Genomic DNA, 16,697 nt, shown 5'->3' on the forward strand with positions numbered 1-16,697 from the left:
GTAAATGATTGCCTTTTGTTATCGCCGTCCATCTTTTATTCAAAATCTGGTCATTAAATATATACATGTATAAATCATATTTTATTTGGTGACACCGGTCTTTCTCTATGACGGTAAGGACGAAATCTGTTTATTTCCATCATTTCGAACCAGAAAGTAGTGTGAATCCGACACAGAATCCATATAGTATCCAGAAAATGAGTAAGGAATATAAGGAGTCAGCAATTTCCCTATGAAAATTAATATTGAAATAATTGTTGTTTGTTGATCTTCGTTTTTTACAACACTTCGTACGAAAAAAAATATTTAAAGAGATATTGATTGGAAAACATATATATTCGAAAAGTACAAGGACTGAATCAATCCAAATTTTCATAGTGGTTTGTGGTCCATATGAATTGAGGAGTAAGAAATAACATTTGGCAAAAGAGCAATCATTCTCACCAAAAACAATCACGACTTTATAGGGAATGGATCGGTACAATTTGTTTTATGTTGTGAGACTTTCCGAGAAGTTCTTATTTAAAGTTTACCAGTCTAATATTAAAGCAGGTTCGGACTGACCAATATTCAATGTGATATTTAATAATTTTATTTAAATTTATATATATATCGAGGAAAATGCTCAAATTTCAAAGGCACGTACAAGGTTTTCACAATTTTTTATCTATAATAATCAGATAAAACTATAGCATGTATTGCTATATTCTGCTACTATGGTGTAATGGTTAAAGCGTTTAGCCCTCTAACGGAGGTCGCGGGTACGATTCCCGGCGGGGCAATAACTTTTTGTTGTTTAGTTAGAACATTTGTCAAATCACCTAGACCAGGTAGCGGACTCGGGGACCTGAAACGCTCTCTAATTTCAATCATTGTTTCTTTACTCCTATTTTTCCTTTCCTGCACCCTTACTTGGCCTACCCATTGTAATATTAAATAAAATAACTGCATAATTTATTGAGCATATATCTAATACTAGAAAGAGAAAAACAAAATATTTTTAACAAAAAAATTGAACCGACTTCAAAAAATAAATAAGGAACTCACTAAAATGTATAATAAAACTTAGGCTTTTAACACACAAAAAAACGTTTTAAAATAAAATATTTCCTCAAATAATACAAAAATAATAATATAATTTTATCTCATAAACACAAAATTAAAAAGGAACAAAACAAATATAATTCGCACGGTACCACACGGTACACGGACTTCAAACTGATTTTTATTTAGTGTTTACAAGGATTATTACCTACATATTGTATTTTAAAAGGTTTTTTTTTTGTGTTAGAAAAAAGTTTTATTATTTTTTAAATTTTAGTGAGTTTCTTATTTATTTTTTGAAGTTGATTAAATTTTTTTGTTAAAATTATTTTATAATAGTTAATATTCGTTGCATTATTAATTTAAACACTTGATGCATACATTAACGTATTTATTACCTGCAATATTTGGTTAATGCTTCGTTAAGTAATGCATATACGTACATAAAGAAACCTGAAATGAATCAGAAGTTAATACCACTGAAATTTACAGAAAAGTCTTAATGAATCACCTCTAGTACAGTGATAAACTGTCTCTACAGCGATATCAATTACTGTAAGTTCTTAAGCAAGAACAATTTTTAAAAAACATAACTTTGATTCCTATTATATAAAAAAGGTAAATGTCAATAATCGGTTAAATAACATCTACTTTATAATATTAATATAATGATAAAAGGAATTGACTGATGGGGCAGAAATAATAATAAATAATTTTCATTCCAGTTGATTTTTTAAAAATATATTTTAAAGTCTCCTTTGACCAACTAAGAGTTTATTTGTGTTTTTACCTACAGTTTAACGTAGGCTGGCGAGTTCTCTGAGATTCATTAAATTATTATTATAAATAATAATAAATAAATTTCATTCCAGTACATAAGAATATCTGTAGTTCTTTGAGATTTAATGAATTATTATCATGATAAATAATTTGTGGGATGGAGCCGGTCCTGTCGTGCGTGTGTTTGCGAGCGGCATAGCCGCCGCATCAGCTGTTGGAGCACGTGACATAACGGATCCGAGGCTCCCTCAGTTCCGCGACTCCTTCGGCTGCGTGAACGCGTCTTGGCGCAAGGGATCCTCCGCGCCACCTCCCCCGGAGGGTCGAAGGGGTGGGGGGTGTCGCGTCACGCGGCCGACCCGGCCCCTGCCCTCTCGCGTTCGCTCTCCCAGCCCCTGCGCTCAGTTCCACCGCGTCCGTCCTCTCGGAGTATTGATCAGCCGGACAAAGGAACTGACCAGCCGGCTACTACTACGACCAAGAAACTATTCGACGACGTTCGTCCGTCCCGAACAGTCCCGCGCGCGCGTTCGCCTTTTTCGTCTTTTCGCGGTGCGTTAGTGCGAGTTTTCGGTTGGTGCGCGACCCTAAATGCGCCCCGCCATCCCGCCACCACGTGCGACAACGTGAAGCGCCCGCGCTCAGTTCGATACGCGACGCGAGAGTATCATGTCGATGGCCAAGGCCGGCAAACGGCCGCTGAGATCGCTCACGGCCCACGAGAAACTTTTGGCGGTGAAGAGGGTCAGCGCGGGAGGCGAGAGCAAGGCTTCCGTTGCCAGGGACATCGGCGTGCCTGAGTCTACGCTTCGCGGCTGGTGTAAAAACCAGGCCAAAATCTTCAACCAGGCCCGTGCCAGCCCCAATCACCTGGACGGAGACGGAGAGGCTGTCAGTCCGGCGAAGAGGTCCAAACTCGACGAGCCCTACAACCTGAGCATGAAGGACACATCGGACAGTTCGTACTCGCCCAGCTCGCAGTTCGACGGGGGAGACTTCGCCAAGACCGCCGCCGAGACAGAGGCGGAGACCCCGCCGATCAACTTGCGGTTTCGACGGCGGCGGACAAGGAACGCGAGAAGAACCGCGCGGAATTGGCCCGGCTCAGTGCGGAACTGGGCCTGAACAGACCCGAAGTATTTCTATCAGGATTCGGAGGTTCCAACTCGGTGAATGAGACGATCTTGTTCTGGAATTCCATTTATAACCAGCTGACCTATCAGCAGAAGTTGCTGCAGCAACATCAGCAGGCGAAGTTCCCGGCGGCGGACGCCGGTTCGAAGCACGCCACCACCAACGGCGCGGAGAAACGCGACAAGATCCTGCCCAACACCGAGCAGCAACCGTCCGTTCACGATTCGGTCTCGTACTGGCTCCGCCAACAAACCCTGATGGGTATGAGCACGATCGCTTCCACGACGACAACGACCACGACGACGTCATCGTCCTCCTCGCAGCCCTTACCTACCACCGCTGCCGTCACCACCACGACCACGACCACCACCAGCAGTTCCATGCCCGAGGTCAGCACCAGCGCGTCCAGTTTCATCAACAGCATGTCGACGAACTCGGCCGTAAGTCAGATGCGCCTCTGGAACTGGTACAAACAATCCCTCCCCACCGTTAATCAACTCCAGGCCCAACTGACCTCCACCCCCACAAACTCGGATAAACAGATTCTCTACCAGCAGTTGGTCAAGCCGGAAGCCGACCAGAATCAGAAAGACAAACAGGACACGGAAAACGACGTGGTCAAAGAAGAGAAACCGCGAAACAACGGCAAGAACCGTTCGGTGCTGGACAACATTTTCATAAACAACAGCATGCCGGCCTCGGAGGCCGACAAGGACGAGCCGGACTCGTCCCTGGACATCTACCAGGCGGTGAGGCACGGCGAGAAGTTCCTCAAGTGGCTGGAGTCGTGCAGCGACCCCTCCGTCACCGCCGTCCAGATCGTCACGCTCCAGAGCCTGATCAAGAACCTGAAGAAGGGCTTCGACCGGAAGAACGGCGACCACCAGAACACCAAGACCAAAGTGAGGAGGAAGTGAGTGACGAGACGTTGTCGGACCGATACAGGGTGGTACGTTATTCCTCAATTCTCAACCAGGATCTCATATGTTTTTGGTAATATGTTTTACCCTGTGTATAGTGTTTAGTTTAATTAGCAAGGCTGTCAATGAGTTTTAGTCATAAATGTCTGTATAGATATAATAATATTGTTATATCGGATTATATTGAGAAATGTGATTTTTTTAATGATTCTTCAAACAGGGCAGGACGTAGGTGATTAAATTTATATTGTATAATTGATAAATTAAAAGTATTTTGATCGGGATCAAAAGACACTCGTTGTAAGATATTTGTATATAACAAAAATAAAATATATTCGGACCTTGTAAATATACAAATATAATTTCGCGTCGACACATTACTGCTACGTCCTCTCCCTGTCCTGTATATATGTAATCAGCGTAGGTTTAGAAACAAACGACGATCATTCGCAAACATCCGACAGAGTACGGTTGTCAGGTGGTTACGAACGGTCGTCGGGTCTCTAGCGTTTAAGAGGAGAAATTTCTATTTGATTGTTATGATCATGTATGTTTAGGTGCCAACCGGAGAAAGGTTTTTTGATTGCTCAAATTTCAGTACCTTTATTTATGTCCGCCTTCACTCGCAGAATCGACGCCAAAGGTTTAATTTTAGTTCGCAATTCAGTCAAGTCAGTCGGGATGAACCGGACTATTATAGTGTTTTAGGGTTCCGTGTTTCGCGATTGATTCCTTTTAATACGGACGGGGATGATTGGCATTTGTTCCTTTATTTTTGTTGACGAAATTTCAGATCGATATTGCCACAAATATTTTTATATTATTAATAAAAATAATTTACTGGCATTCAAGACGGTTTGTTTTACTTCATTCACTCTCCTTCTTCCCCCCTTCCATCACACAATATTTAACAATTTCATATCTTATCAAAACTATTTATAAAAAAAATAATATTTTGTACGACTAGAAATAAATTATCATTACACGTTTCAATCAGTCAGGAGTTTTTAATAAAATAATTAAAACACCAAAACTCAAAAAAAATTATTTCCAACTCAATTAAAATTAGGATGATTAAAATATCAACACAATAATAGAATTAATAATTTTATGCAGATTTTTTTTCTCAAAATTAATCTATTAATTAACTGACTGGGATAATTAAAATATTAACACTTCAATAAAACTCTTTTGATCGAACATAATTTTGTAATTATTTAATTTGAATAATTGAACTTCATATGAAAAATTAAATATCAAAACAAACAGATAGTAACTAATTAATTTTAAGAATTCAATAAAATAATGCAAGAGGTGTACTAATTAGTTTGTCTTTAATTAATTTTTAAATTGTGCTTAAATGGTGAGTAAAATCTATTTAAAACTATAGCTAATTAATTACATTTCTGACGTTGTTAATATTGCAAAGGATGAAACTTCATCCTTTTCTAATGTTCTACGGCTTTTATTTAACACAATCATTATGGGACTTCTTTCTCCTTCATACGAAAAATTAAATATCAACTAGTACACAGATAGTAGCTAATTAATTTTAAGAATTCAATATAATTATAATAATTTGATTTTATAAATTGTGATTAAATGGTGGATAAAGGTTGTTTAAAACTATAGCTAATTAATTAAATTTCTGACGTTAATATTGCAAAGGGTATTTTTCCAGGTTTCATACTTTTCGAATATTCTACGGCTTTTATTTAACACAGTCATTATGGATGGAAATGATTCTTTCTCCTTCATACGAAAAATTAAATATCAACTAGTACACAGATAGTAGCTAATTAATTTTAAGAATTCAATATAATTATAATAATTTGATTTTATAAATTGTGATTAAATGGTGGATAAAGGTTGTTTAAAACAATAGCTAATTAATTCAATTTCTGACGTTAATATTGCAAAGGGTATTTTTCCAGGTGTCATACTTTTCGAATATTCTACGACTTTTATTTAACACAGTCATCATGGATGGAAAGGATCCTTTCTTCTTCATACAAAAAATTAAATATCAACTAGTACACAGATAGTAGCTAATTAATTTTAATAATTCAATATAATTATAATAATTTGATTTTATAAATTGTGATTAAATGGTGGATAAAGGTTGTTTAAAACTATAGCTAATTAATTAAATTTCTGACGTTAATATTGCAAAGGGTATTTTTCCAGGTGTCACACTTTTCGAATATTCTATGGCTTTTATTTAACACAGTCATTATGGATGGAAATGATTCTTTCTCCTTCATACGAAAAATCAAATATCAACTAGCAAACAGATAGATAACTAATTAATTTTAAGTATTCAATAAAATTATAATAATTTAATTGTATGATAATTACAAGAGGTGTACTAATTAGTTTGTCTTTAATTAATTTTTAAATTGTGACTAAATGGTAAGTAGAACCTATTTAAAACTATAGCTAATTAATTAAATTTCTGACGTTGTTAATATTGCAAAGGATGAAACTTCATCCTTTTCTAATGTTCTACGGCTTTTATTTAACACAATCATTATGGGACTTCTTTCTCCTTCATACGAAAAATTAAATATCAACTAGTACACAGATAGTAGCTAATTAATTTTAAGAATTCAATATAATTATAATAATTTGATTTTATAAATTGTGATTAAATGGTGGATAAAGGTTGTTTAAAACTATAGCTAATTAATTAAATTTCTGACGTTAATATTGCAAAGGGTATTTTTCCAGGTGTCACACTTTTCGAATATTCTATGGCTTTTATTTAACACAGTCATTATAGATGGAAAGGATTCTTTCTCCTTCATACGAAAAATCAAATATCAACTAGCAAACAGATAGATAACTAATTAATTTTAAGTATTCAATAAAATTATAATAATTTAATTGTATGCTAATTACAACAGCTGTACTAATTAGTTTGCCTTTAATTAATTTTTAAGTAGTGTTTAAATGGTGAATAATATGTTATATATTTAAAACTATGGTTAATTCATTACTCTTCTAGTGTTGTTAATATAGCAAAGGGTATTTTTCCTTTCCAGGCTTCATATTTTTCGAATATTTTATGGTATTTATTCAACAGAATCATACTGTGACTTCTTTCTCCTACAGTGATTATTTACGACCTATAAAGCCACGGGGGTTACGGTAATAAAATTTAAATTAACCAGTGGTTTAGGATATTGGATAATTGTCGTTAAATTATTAATCAAAAACACTATGGAACTATTAATTACTAAAAAATCGGTTATTTTAATAATTAAAATTGCTCAATAAAGGACAAAAAATGTTGCGATTTTATTAACAGAACCTAGTTAATAAGAGAGCCGAATTAAAAGGAAAAATATTTTTAGGAGATTTTTGGTTTCCGTTGACAACTAAATTATGCGTGAAATAGAGATACAACTTCATCTAGAAATTTGTGGACAAAAAAAACTCAAAATTCGAGACCGTGTGCAATAATATAAACAAACGAGCAACAGGATCTTCCTGTAGTTCGAACTACTAGAAAACGAGCCCGAGTTATGCAAAAACATACATATGCCGGTAAAATGTAACGACGAAAACAATACGCCGGCCGATGAATGGGAAAATGAGAAATATGAATGGTCGTAGTAGGACGTAGTAAAACTACAAAGCAAATAAAAAGCTCCGGCGCATTCAAACTTTCTATGTCGGGCTGCTTCGGAGCCAACTTTTATATAATAGGAAATAAAATTGCCCGGCTATCAGGTTTAGTCCGGGATCATATACCGCTCGATTGATCTGTGTAAATTTCATAAATTTTGATAAATCAAAATGATATTTTTCCGAACCTAACTTTTAAATAAGGAAATTTCGAAAATGTCAAATTAATTTTCGTTCGGTATTGAGTATATAGTATTTCTTTGTAGTCATTTCACTTATCATTAATTAATTTTAATATAGAAAATATACAGGCTTATAAATTAATTTTAGATGATCTAAAACAAACGGTGTATTATGTATTAAGTCACAAATTAAAAAATCCTATAAAATTAATTTATAGACCTAACATTTTCTACTGGATCTCAATTTTATATGATATGACATTATATCAAAAACAGTTGATGCAAGTGTCCAAATTAATCCTGTTGGTAAATTGCCATGGAAATTAGACAGTAGACAATCGATTTTGAGTAACAAATTAGCTTTGTTTTGTTCGTAATTTAATTTTAATTCGTAAAATCTTGGAATTATTGGTGGTAATTAGATTTTTGGGAAGCTATTGTTCTCAGTGATGGAATTACCAGCACATGGAGCCCAGGGCGGCAAATATGACTGAAATATATTTTTCATCTTACAGAAATAATAAAATTTTATTATTATTAATTTTCTTTAATGAGCCGGCTTGGTGGCGCAGTGGTAAAGGCGATGGGACGGTCCGCCTACTGTTGCGATAGCCGCGGGTTCGAATCCTGCTGGGGCACGATCGTAAATTTATGTTTGTGAATGTTCTAGGCTAGAATGTAAAATCCGACAAGGAAAATGATCTCAGCCACGTCAGTAACCAGGCTGGGTAAGACCGGATGTCTTCTGGGATGATTTCTAATGTTGGTCACTCGCCAGTCGGTGGGCTTAATGCTGTGGATCGTGATTCGGAGCCCACGTTAAACTTTAGGCCCAGTCCAGATAAACCCATAGTTGGTAAAAGGAGACTTTTTAAAATATAGAAAAAAAATTAATATATTATTATTATATACGTATATACGTCAGGGAGAAAAAATCTAAAACCAACACATCGGTTTGGGTTTTTTAGTCGGTTATGTTAATTTAGATTTGGTTTGTTGGTAATTTATTTTTTTATATATATCACAAAACTATATTACTATTTTTGTATTGTTTGAGCTCAGCACAGATTTCAAAGTAATGAGTTGTTAAAATAATAGTTAAAGTAATATTGTAAATAGATAAATAGGTTTAGGTAGGTATTAAGCTAAATTGTGTGTACCTATTAGAATATAAAATACGTGTAGTAGATAGGTTAAATAAGGTTTTTGTTTATTTTTATTTAGTTATTAGAACGACTGTTATGTACATATTTTATTTTCAAACATTTTTTTTTTGTTTTAAAAATCTAAGTTTGATTATTTTCTAAGTTTTAGTTCTTTATTTATTTTTTGAAGTTGGTTCAATTTTTTCGTTAAAAATATTATATCTTTCTCTTTTTAGTGTTAGATATTTACCCAGTAAATTACGCAGTTATTTTATTAAGTATTACAACGGGTAGGACAAGTAAAGGTGGAGCACGTTAGAAAGGAAAATAGGAATAAAGAAACAATGGTTGAGAATAAGGAACGCTTCAGGACTCGCTTCAGGTAGCGCTACTAAATCTACCGCTACCTAATCTAGGTGATTGGATAAACGTCCCCGCCGGGAGTCGAAACCGCGAATTCCGCGTGTGAGCTGAACGCTCTAGCCACTACACCATAGAAGCAGTTCCCTGCAATATTTCTACGGCTTCTTATATGATATGGTTAGTGTTTAAAAGCAAACTGAACGGCTTTTGCATTGAACAACTTTCAGTTTTCTGTTACATCAGTTCAGCAATAACATTATACCCAAATATCTGATTATTTTTGATAAAATATATGTGGAAACTTGTATGTGACTTGATTTGATTTTTTAACTTTTAGCTCTTTATTAATAATTTTTCCAAGTCGGTTTAATTTTTTTGTTTTCCCTCGATTTCCCCTCCTTCCCCCAACAGATCCTGACTTAGTTCCGATGGGGGCCATCTGGAAGTTCACTCTTTCGAAGAAAAAAAACCAAACGTAGAAATCGGCGAAAGTAAAACTTCCTGCTTTTCTGAAATCGATTAATTAAACAGTCACTAGTCGATTGCAGACGATAGTTCCCAACGCTAGTAATAGTGGAAAATTTAACAAAATAATTTTACTGTAGCGATATCACATACCCTCTGACTAATGCGCGGTGTTATTCGTTTCTCTCTCTCGCACGGTCGTTCCCGGCCAGCTACGATTTATTATTTTTAAGTGGATCTCTTAATTACTTCTCCAACCTGTTGATTTGAAAATGCCATTAATTTTTATTACGTCGGTCTGAAAAGTCCTGAAAGCGGAGTGGAGCGGTAGGTGGAGGGGGAGGGGGCGGCGTCGGCGTCGTAGTCTGCATTGTTAGCGTCCTCCTCGGCTTTCCGTCGACGACCCTGAAAAACTTTGTCCCGTTCTTTTGTTTCAACTTTTGTTGGTCTTTTTTTCCGTCTTTCCTCCACCCCGTCTTGTTTATCTTTCGCAGGGACCTGCGTCTGTACCGCTGTTGTCGTTCGTTGTCCAACTTCTGGCCTAATTTATTGGAGTTTAATGAAGCGGGGCACTGGGGGTGGGTTTCGCCTGGAAACTGATTATTTTTTAAGTATTCTAGTTTGTATTTTACCGACTAAGGGTTCAGCTATGGGTTGCGAACAATGAGCCTTGGCGTTGAGCCGCAGTTCAGAGACGGTTTAGAAGTCTGGCCCTACCCAGCTTGGTTAACGATACGAGGAACATGGTTTTTCTTGATTGGAATTCACATGGATGATCACAGTTACAGATAGTCACGTGGGGAGTCTCACTGCTGCATTGTTGAAAATATTCGTTCAAAGCTTTTTGTCAAATCGAGCCATGAAAACCTATTTTTAATTGTTTTTCTGTACATTTTAGAATGACGAAGAATATGCAGGTGTTAATGTACTTATCCATTGCTGTTCGTTATATATTTTCATTATTAATTATTAGGGGATTTCTCCTAACTTCTTCTATTACTCTGGTTTGAGCTCGATTACGTAACTAAAATTATGTGTTTAAAAATCTTTATTCATGGTAATATGTTGGTTGTTGGTATTATTATGTTGACAGTTAATAGGTTGGATTGGAACCTTATTATTACAATTATTATATCGAAAACAGTTGATGCAAATGTACAATTGACATTTTTTTACAATTGTGATGTTGAATTCTAGAAATATCAAAGTTTCAAGGCATTCTGTACATTAAATTCCACTATTTTTGCCAGGTCTCAACAGTTGATGCAAAGCTACAAATAACATTTTTTTACATCTCTGAAGCTTTTTTATATACACTGATGTTTAAACAATGATAGTTTATTGATAATGTCAGAAGATCAGAGAATGTCAGAGATAATGTCATGAAACATTATTTCTTAAATATCGTGGTGATAACAGATTTATAATCTGGGTTAATTTTTAAAATATTAAGCTATACGTTTTTTAGGACAATAATTTTTAAATTATTATGTTTGTTGAAATCTGAAAAACAAATGACGTGACGGTAAAATGATCAATCATCAAATTCTAGCTAATTTTTATTTGCGACCTAATATTTTTTACAATTTTTACAAATAGATAATTATAACAAACTACGAATTTCACATCGATTCTCATTTCACCACGTCTAAACTTAGCATACCAATCCTTGATGGTTGATTTTCCTGGGACAATTGTGTATTTTTTTCCCTTCAAAAAGCAATATTTTAACAACACGCAAAATTCCTTTTTATCCATTTTTTTCACAATAACAAACGTTGCTTCACTCAAAATGCTATAATTCACACACTAATGATCCGACAGCTGTTAAATTTATACACGCATCTTTTGAGGGTTAGGGCTAACTATAAAACATATGGATTTAATTCTAGTAGCGCCATCTATGTGTAAGGCCGGGGACTTTTCAATTGACTTGTTTTATCATATGTAATATCACTTTATATCACTGCTGTCATTTTATTTATATTTTTCTGTACTAAAATATCTTTTTTACATTCTTTTTTGTTTTTAATTTTACATGTTTTATTTCAGAATTTTATGCTATATTATTATACTCTTTTGTGATCGTTTAGTAACTCATTAGAATAAAGTTTCATAAATATATCTACATCCTTAATGATGGAGTTGTATTTAAAACTAGCATATAGCTATCAAAGCACCGCCATATTCCAATATGATAAATCAACATTTTGTGATTCATTAGTATAAGACAAAATAATCTACCAATACTACCTAATAGTAATATCAAAGTGAAGCCAACGGAATTGATAATGTCCAAACCTAAATAAATAGGTCGTTAGGCATTTATTTAAACATTCGTTCTCATCCAACATTAATACTGCCGATATCTCTAGAACAATATTACCGAAAAATCTTCAAGCGTAACAGTTAACGGCGATTAAAGATGGAAGAAACAGGTTTTCGCGAAGCGCCAGTTGAGTGGGACATATTAAGCATGCAAAATACTAAAAATCTTCGCTCGCCCGTCTCTTCGACTTCGTCCCATCCGTGAAAAAACATCCTATGGGGACAATGGCAAATAAAATATTTCGCGGTTGAAAAAATGTTCTTTATCAGTCAACAACGACGTTGATAAACGTATTTGCGTGTATCCGTTCTGTCTTTGGTCGTTTCAATTGTTCGCGGTTTTGTATTTTTGCTCCTGTTGATTCATTGTTGCAATGAATGTAGTACGGAATCATAAAAATATCGATTTATAATAACATACTATAGTCTATCCAAACAAGTTTTGTACATAGGTCATATAAATGACGTCAAAATGTCGCAATTTACATTAATATTTTCCATATCACCTACGAGCTAGAGTTCTAGGCGCGTTTTTCGTGTAGTTGTATCCCCTGGAGGCCTAATCCATCTAATTAACAATTGTATATACAACTAATATATTTTACTTTCTTTAAGAGCATATTTACCTTTTACGCTTAGTTATGTTCTTCGGTACAGTGTTTCCTTGTAAAAATATTTTATATCACTCTATTTTTTCTTAATTTGTTCTGTTAATACTTAATCACTGCATTCCCCTTAATGTATTTGCCTTATCTGCAAAACTGTTACTATTCTTTCTCTCTTGGTACATTTTAATCAAATTCTCATGTATGTTCTGAACAATTACACACAAATCTGTTTACATAAAGATATACAATAAGATTTCCTAGAGTTATCACATATTAATTATATATTTACCTTTAGTTGTTTCCACTCCTATCACCCTGTCTTAGAAATAGGCAGGATTGAATCATATCATATTCAGAAAGTTTCATTCAAGTGGATAACTAAGCTGCTAATTTCCAATCTATCTAATATTGGTTCGTAATTCCATTATTTGTCAATCTTCTTCAATATATCTGATCAGGTTCAACCAAACCGCAGGTATAATAACCATTCCTGTTTCCAGCATGAAGTACAATATATCTGCAATGAATTACTAACCGTTTGATATTATGTTTATTTAAAATAATAAATATCTCTAGGGAACTAATAAATTATATACTTTTATGGTTTGTAGTTTGGCAGCTCTATGGCAATCACACTAATCTATATCTTCAGAAAAATAAACTAACCAGACAAACTCTATAAACTTTTATTATTCTTCTAATTCTTATCGAATAAAACGCTATGTTATAAATCAAAAATAAAAAACAGTAATTAAAATTATATTAGCCAAATACTACAAATAATAATACCGTTACTTATAAAAAAGAGGACAATAAAAAAAATGAGTCTCTGAAATTTATTGCCTTATTATAATTATTAGTAAGAGGACAGAGAGTTTATTTGTAACACATCTAGCAGACATTGCAGTGTTAATTAAATAACCCGAAATCATTCATTAAATCAATTAAATAAGATAATAGAATATACTTAGCACAATCTTAATTTATAAATTAATTTATTACTTATGTTCTGTTGTACTTGAATTAATACATAAGCAAGGCACGTTGTTGTTGTGATTTAGCAGCCTTATATCATGTTTTAAGGTGAAATCTTGGATCACTTCGTATATCCATTTGATTTCGAGATCATCGTTTAGCTCTTCATTGCGTAGCGATAACTATTAGTAATTAATCTTAGAACTTTGTTTTAGGAACGTTGGTTTAATGTTTTGGTGCATCCCCATATTTGCATTTGGCTTTATGATTTATTTTTAAATCAATCTCTTTGATTTTATGTCTAATTGAGAGTATTTTCCGATTAACCAGTACATCTTCTTGAGTTTGAATCTAATCTCCCCCGATTTTTGTCTAACATGATGTTTCCAATTTAACCTACCATCAAGATGTATGCCGAGGTATTTGACTGAGTCTGTTTGAGGAATTGGGCATCCATCAAGTGATATAATTAGGTTTTTGTTATTTCGCCGCAACGCAAAATTAGCATGAACAGATTTGGAGCTATTTAGCGGCTTTTTCCAGTAGTTAGCTGATTTATACATCTTATTGACTGCTATTTGTGCTTTTTCTACATTCTTAGGCAGCGATCTTTTGCCATGACAATTGTGTTTTCGGAAAATGTTCCAGTACTGTTTTCTATGTTGTTGGGATATCAGCAGTATAAAGCAGATACAGTAGTGGTATCAAGACTCTACTCTGTGGAACTCCAAAGGTTCTTAATAAATTAATTAAGAATTCTTAAGTTGGCAGCCGCGCAATTTGCTCATTTTGTAGACTAATCTCAAATTCCATATCCGGTCAAATGTTTGTGAGATAGCCAGGAATATTGCAGGGTAGTATTTCTTTCACAGTTACAGTTAGTAAATTTGTTACTAAGATTAGGCTTTTTTGTTTTTTTTTTTCAGGAATACTAGAGTGTGATCAGATGATAGTTCGCACAAGCTCTCGATTTGTCTTTGATTTGATGAGATACCTTTCGAAATGTAAAAAATCCAGTAGGTCTGGTACTTTATTATGCCGGTGGGCCAGTAAGTTTAAAACAATATAAATACGTGGAATAGTTCCGAATGAATCCGTTCGATCTTCCCGAAAACGTAAATAATTCAGTATTTGTCGCCACCTACGCGTACACAGACACATTCGGGCTTCGGAACGGCGATTTTCCTGTTGCGAGGTCGCCGAAATGAAATTTGGAAGCCAAACAATCGCCCTACCCGATAGATTGCCGACGCGAAAAATAAAGAATCGAAATTTTCGTTCGTTCGTTGGTTCGACAGCGACGGTGGTGGGTCGCGGAGGGCCCTGGCGGGAGGTGGAGGACGGGGCAGGGCGCGGGGTCGGGAAGCGGCGCTGGCGGTGGGTCGAGGGGGATCGCAGACCCTGGGAACGAGGGGCTGCGTTTCCGCGGACCCATGGAAGTCGTTGGGCGACGGTGCGGGGCGACTCGGTTGCCTCTGGCCCGCCTGGGCGACGTAATCAATGGGGGATGAGCCGAAGAAAAAGCAGCCGACCCGTATAGCGCGGCCTGCCTGATGTTCGCGTATCCTTTCGTTGATCAGTGGCGTACAGTCGCTCCGATCTTTTATCATTCGGATTTTAAATCGTGAAAATTAGTTATGGACCGTTATTTAATGATATTCTAAGAGACATCATGATTTACGTATTCATTTTACTCAAAATATGTTACTTCTGCGAAAAAATAAAGGTTTTGACATCACGCTTCGTAAACAATGCATGTTTACATGTATTCCACTGTATAATGGTGTGCAGTTTCTCGATAAAATAATGTGTCGATAAAAGCTCCCAATATATCCAAATTAATTAGAAATTACTGTTATTTTTATATGTATATTACTGTAACTTTTCGAAGGATAATTTAGTGTTTTGAACGAAGGGGAATTCTTAATATTAGAACCTATTTCGGTTGGGGTTTCGCAGGATAGTGTCTTGGAGTTACTACTTTATCTCATCTACACTGGTATCTCAATACTCAGTACTTGAAATAATTGCTGGACACGCAGTCACTCACTATGCCAAAAAACATACCTTCGGATAGATATATAGAAAATAAGGCTAAATATAGCTATAAGCCATAAGTACAAGCAATAGACCAAAGATTGGAAAATACTTATTAGCTGGATCAGTCCAAGTCAATTTTACTATGTAGACTTACCTAAATGTTACCTATGTTACACTTAAAATAAAATGTGCTATTTTGTACAAAAATATATGGAGAAGTAAATTTTAAAAAAATTAATCTAAAATAAATTAAATTAAAATATTTATTTTATATAAATTAAAGTCAACTAAACATTATTTTACTTAATATTTTCTATTGTCGGCTTGGTTGGCGCAGTGGTAAAGGCGACAGGACGGTCCTCCTACTGTTGCGATAGTTGCGGGTTCGGTTAGGCCTCCCAGAAGACCTAACCGCTCTCATCAAGTTCTCGATCTATCTCTCGGACAGATCTTTCCAGGTCAAGATCAGGGAATCACTTTCCAGTCGTAAACAAATCGATGCTGGCGTACCTCAAGGTTCCCCGCTGGCCCCAGCCTTATTTAACCTCTTTATTTCAGATCTGCCGAGAAAAGAGCACATTGACGTCGCGTTTTACGCTGACGACACTGCTTTCTTCACGGCCACCAGGTTCGAAGTTACAATTCATGAACGTTTACAGAAGCAGCTCGATCAAGCTCAAGCGATTCAAATTCTGGAGGCTGCAAATCAACCCCCTGAAAACCCAGGCCATCATTTTCCATAAGAAGCGTTACGCACTGCGCGTCTCGCAACTTAAGATCGACACCGACCAATTTGGTTCTGCTTCCAATATCTTTTTTTTTTGGCCTGGAACCGGGTAGGGGAATCCTGTTACGGATACCTGGTCGGGAAGACCCGTAGGAATACGCGAGTTGGACTGGTTATGTGGAGACTACCTCTGGGCTACCCACTAAACCCCACGCTATCAGCTGATCCAATGGCCCTAACTGATAAGATGCTTCCAACATTTGCGTTGCAGTACTTCGGTGTTAAGATGGTATCTCTTAATTTCTTCTATGAAAGTTGGAATCAAAAGTCCTCGGTGTAAGTAATTGATCCTATAG

General features: G+C 35.6%; 2 protein-coding genes across 2 annotated transcripts in view; both read left to right on the forward strand.

Annotated features, from left to right (window-relative positions):
- The window catches only part of lobo (coiled-coil domain-containing protein lost boys), a 170,050-nt gene that overhangs the window by 32,932 nt on the left and 120,421 nt on the right, over positions 1–16,697 (forward strand). The window lies entirely within an intron of this gene.
- Positions 2,084–4,729, forward strand: LOC143200917 (uncharacterized). Its single transcript, XM_076411692.1, is given in 2 exon segments — positions 2,084–2,871; positions 2,874–4,729. Coding segments are annotated over 2 exon segments (1,380 nt in total). The 5' UTR covers positions 2,084–2,493; the 3' UTR covers positions 3,876–4,729.

The sequence above is a fragment of the Rhynchophorus ferrugineus genome, unplaced genomic scaffold (assembly GCF_030347505.1).
Source record: "Rhynchophorus ferrugineus isolate W39M unplaced genomic scaffold, kcgeb_rfMv2 rfM8, whole genome shotgun sequence".
Taxonomy (NCBI): Eukaryota; Metazoa; Arthropoda; class Insecta; order Coleoptera; family Curculionidae; genus Rhynchophorus; species Rhynchophorus ferrugineus.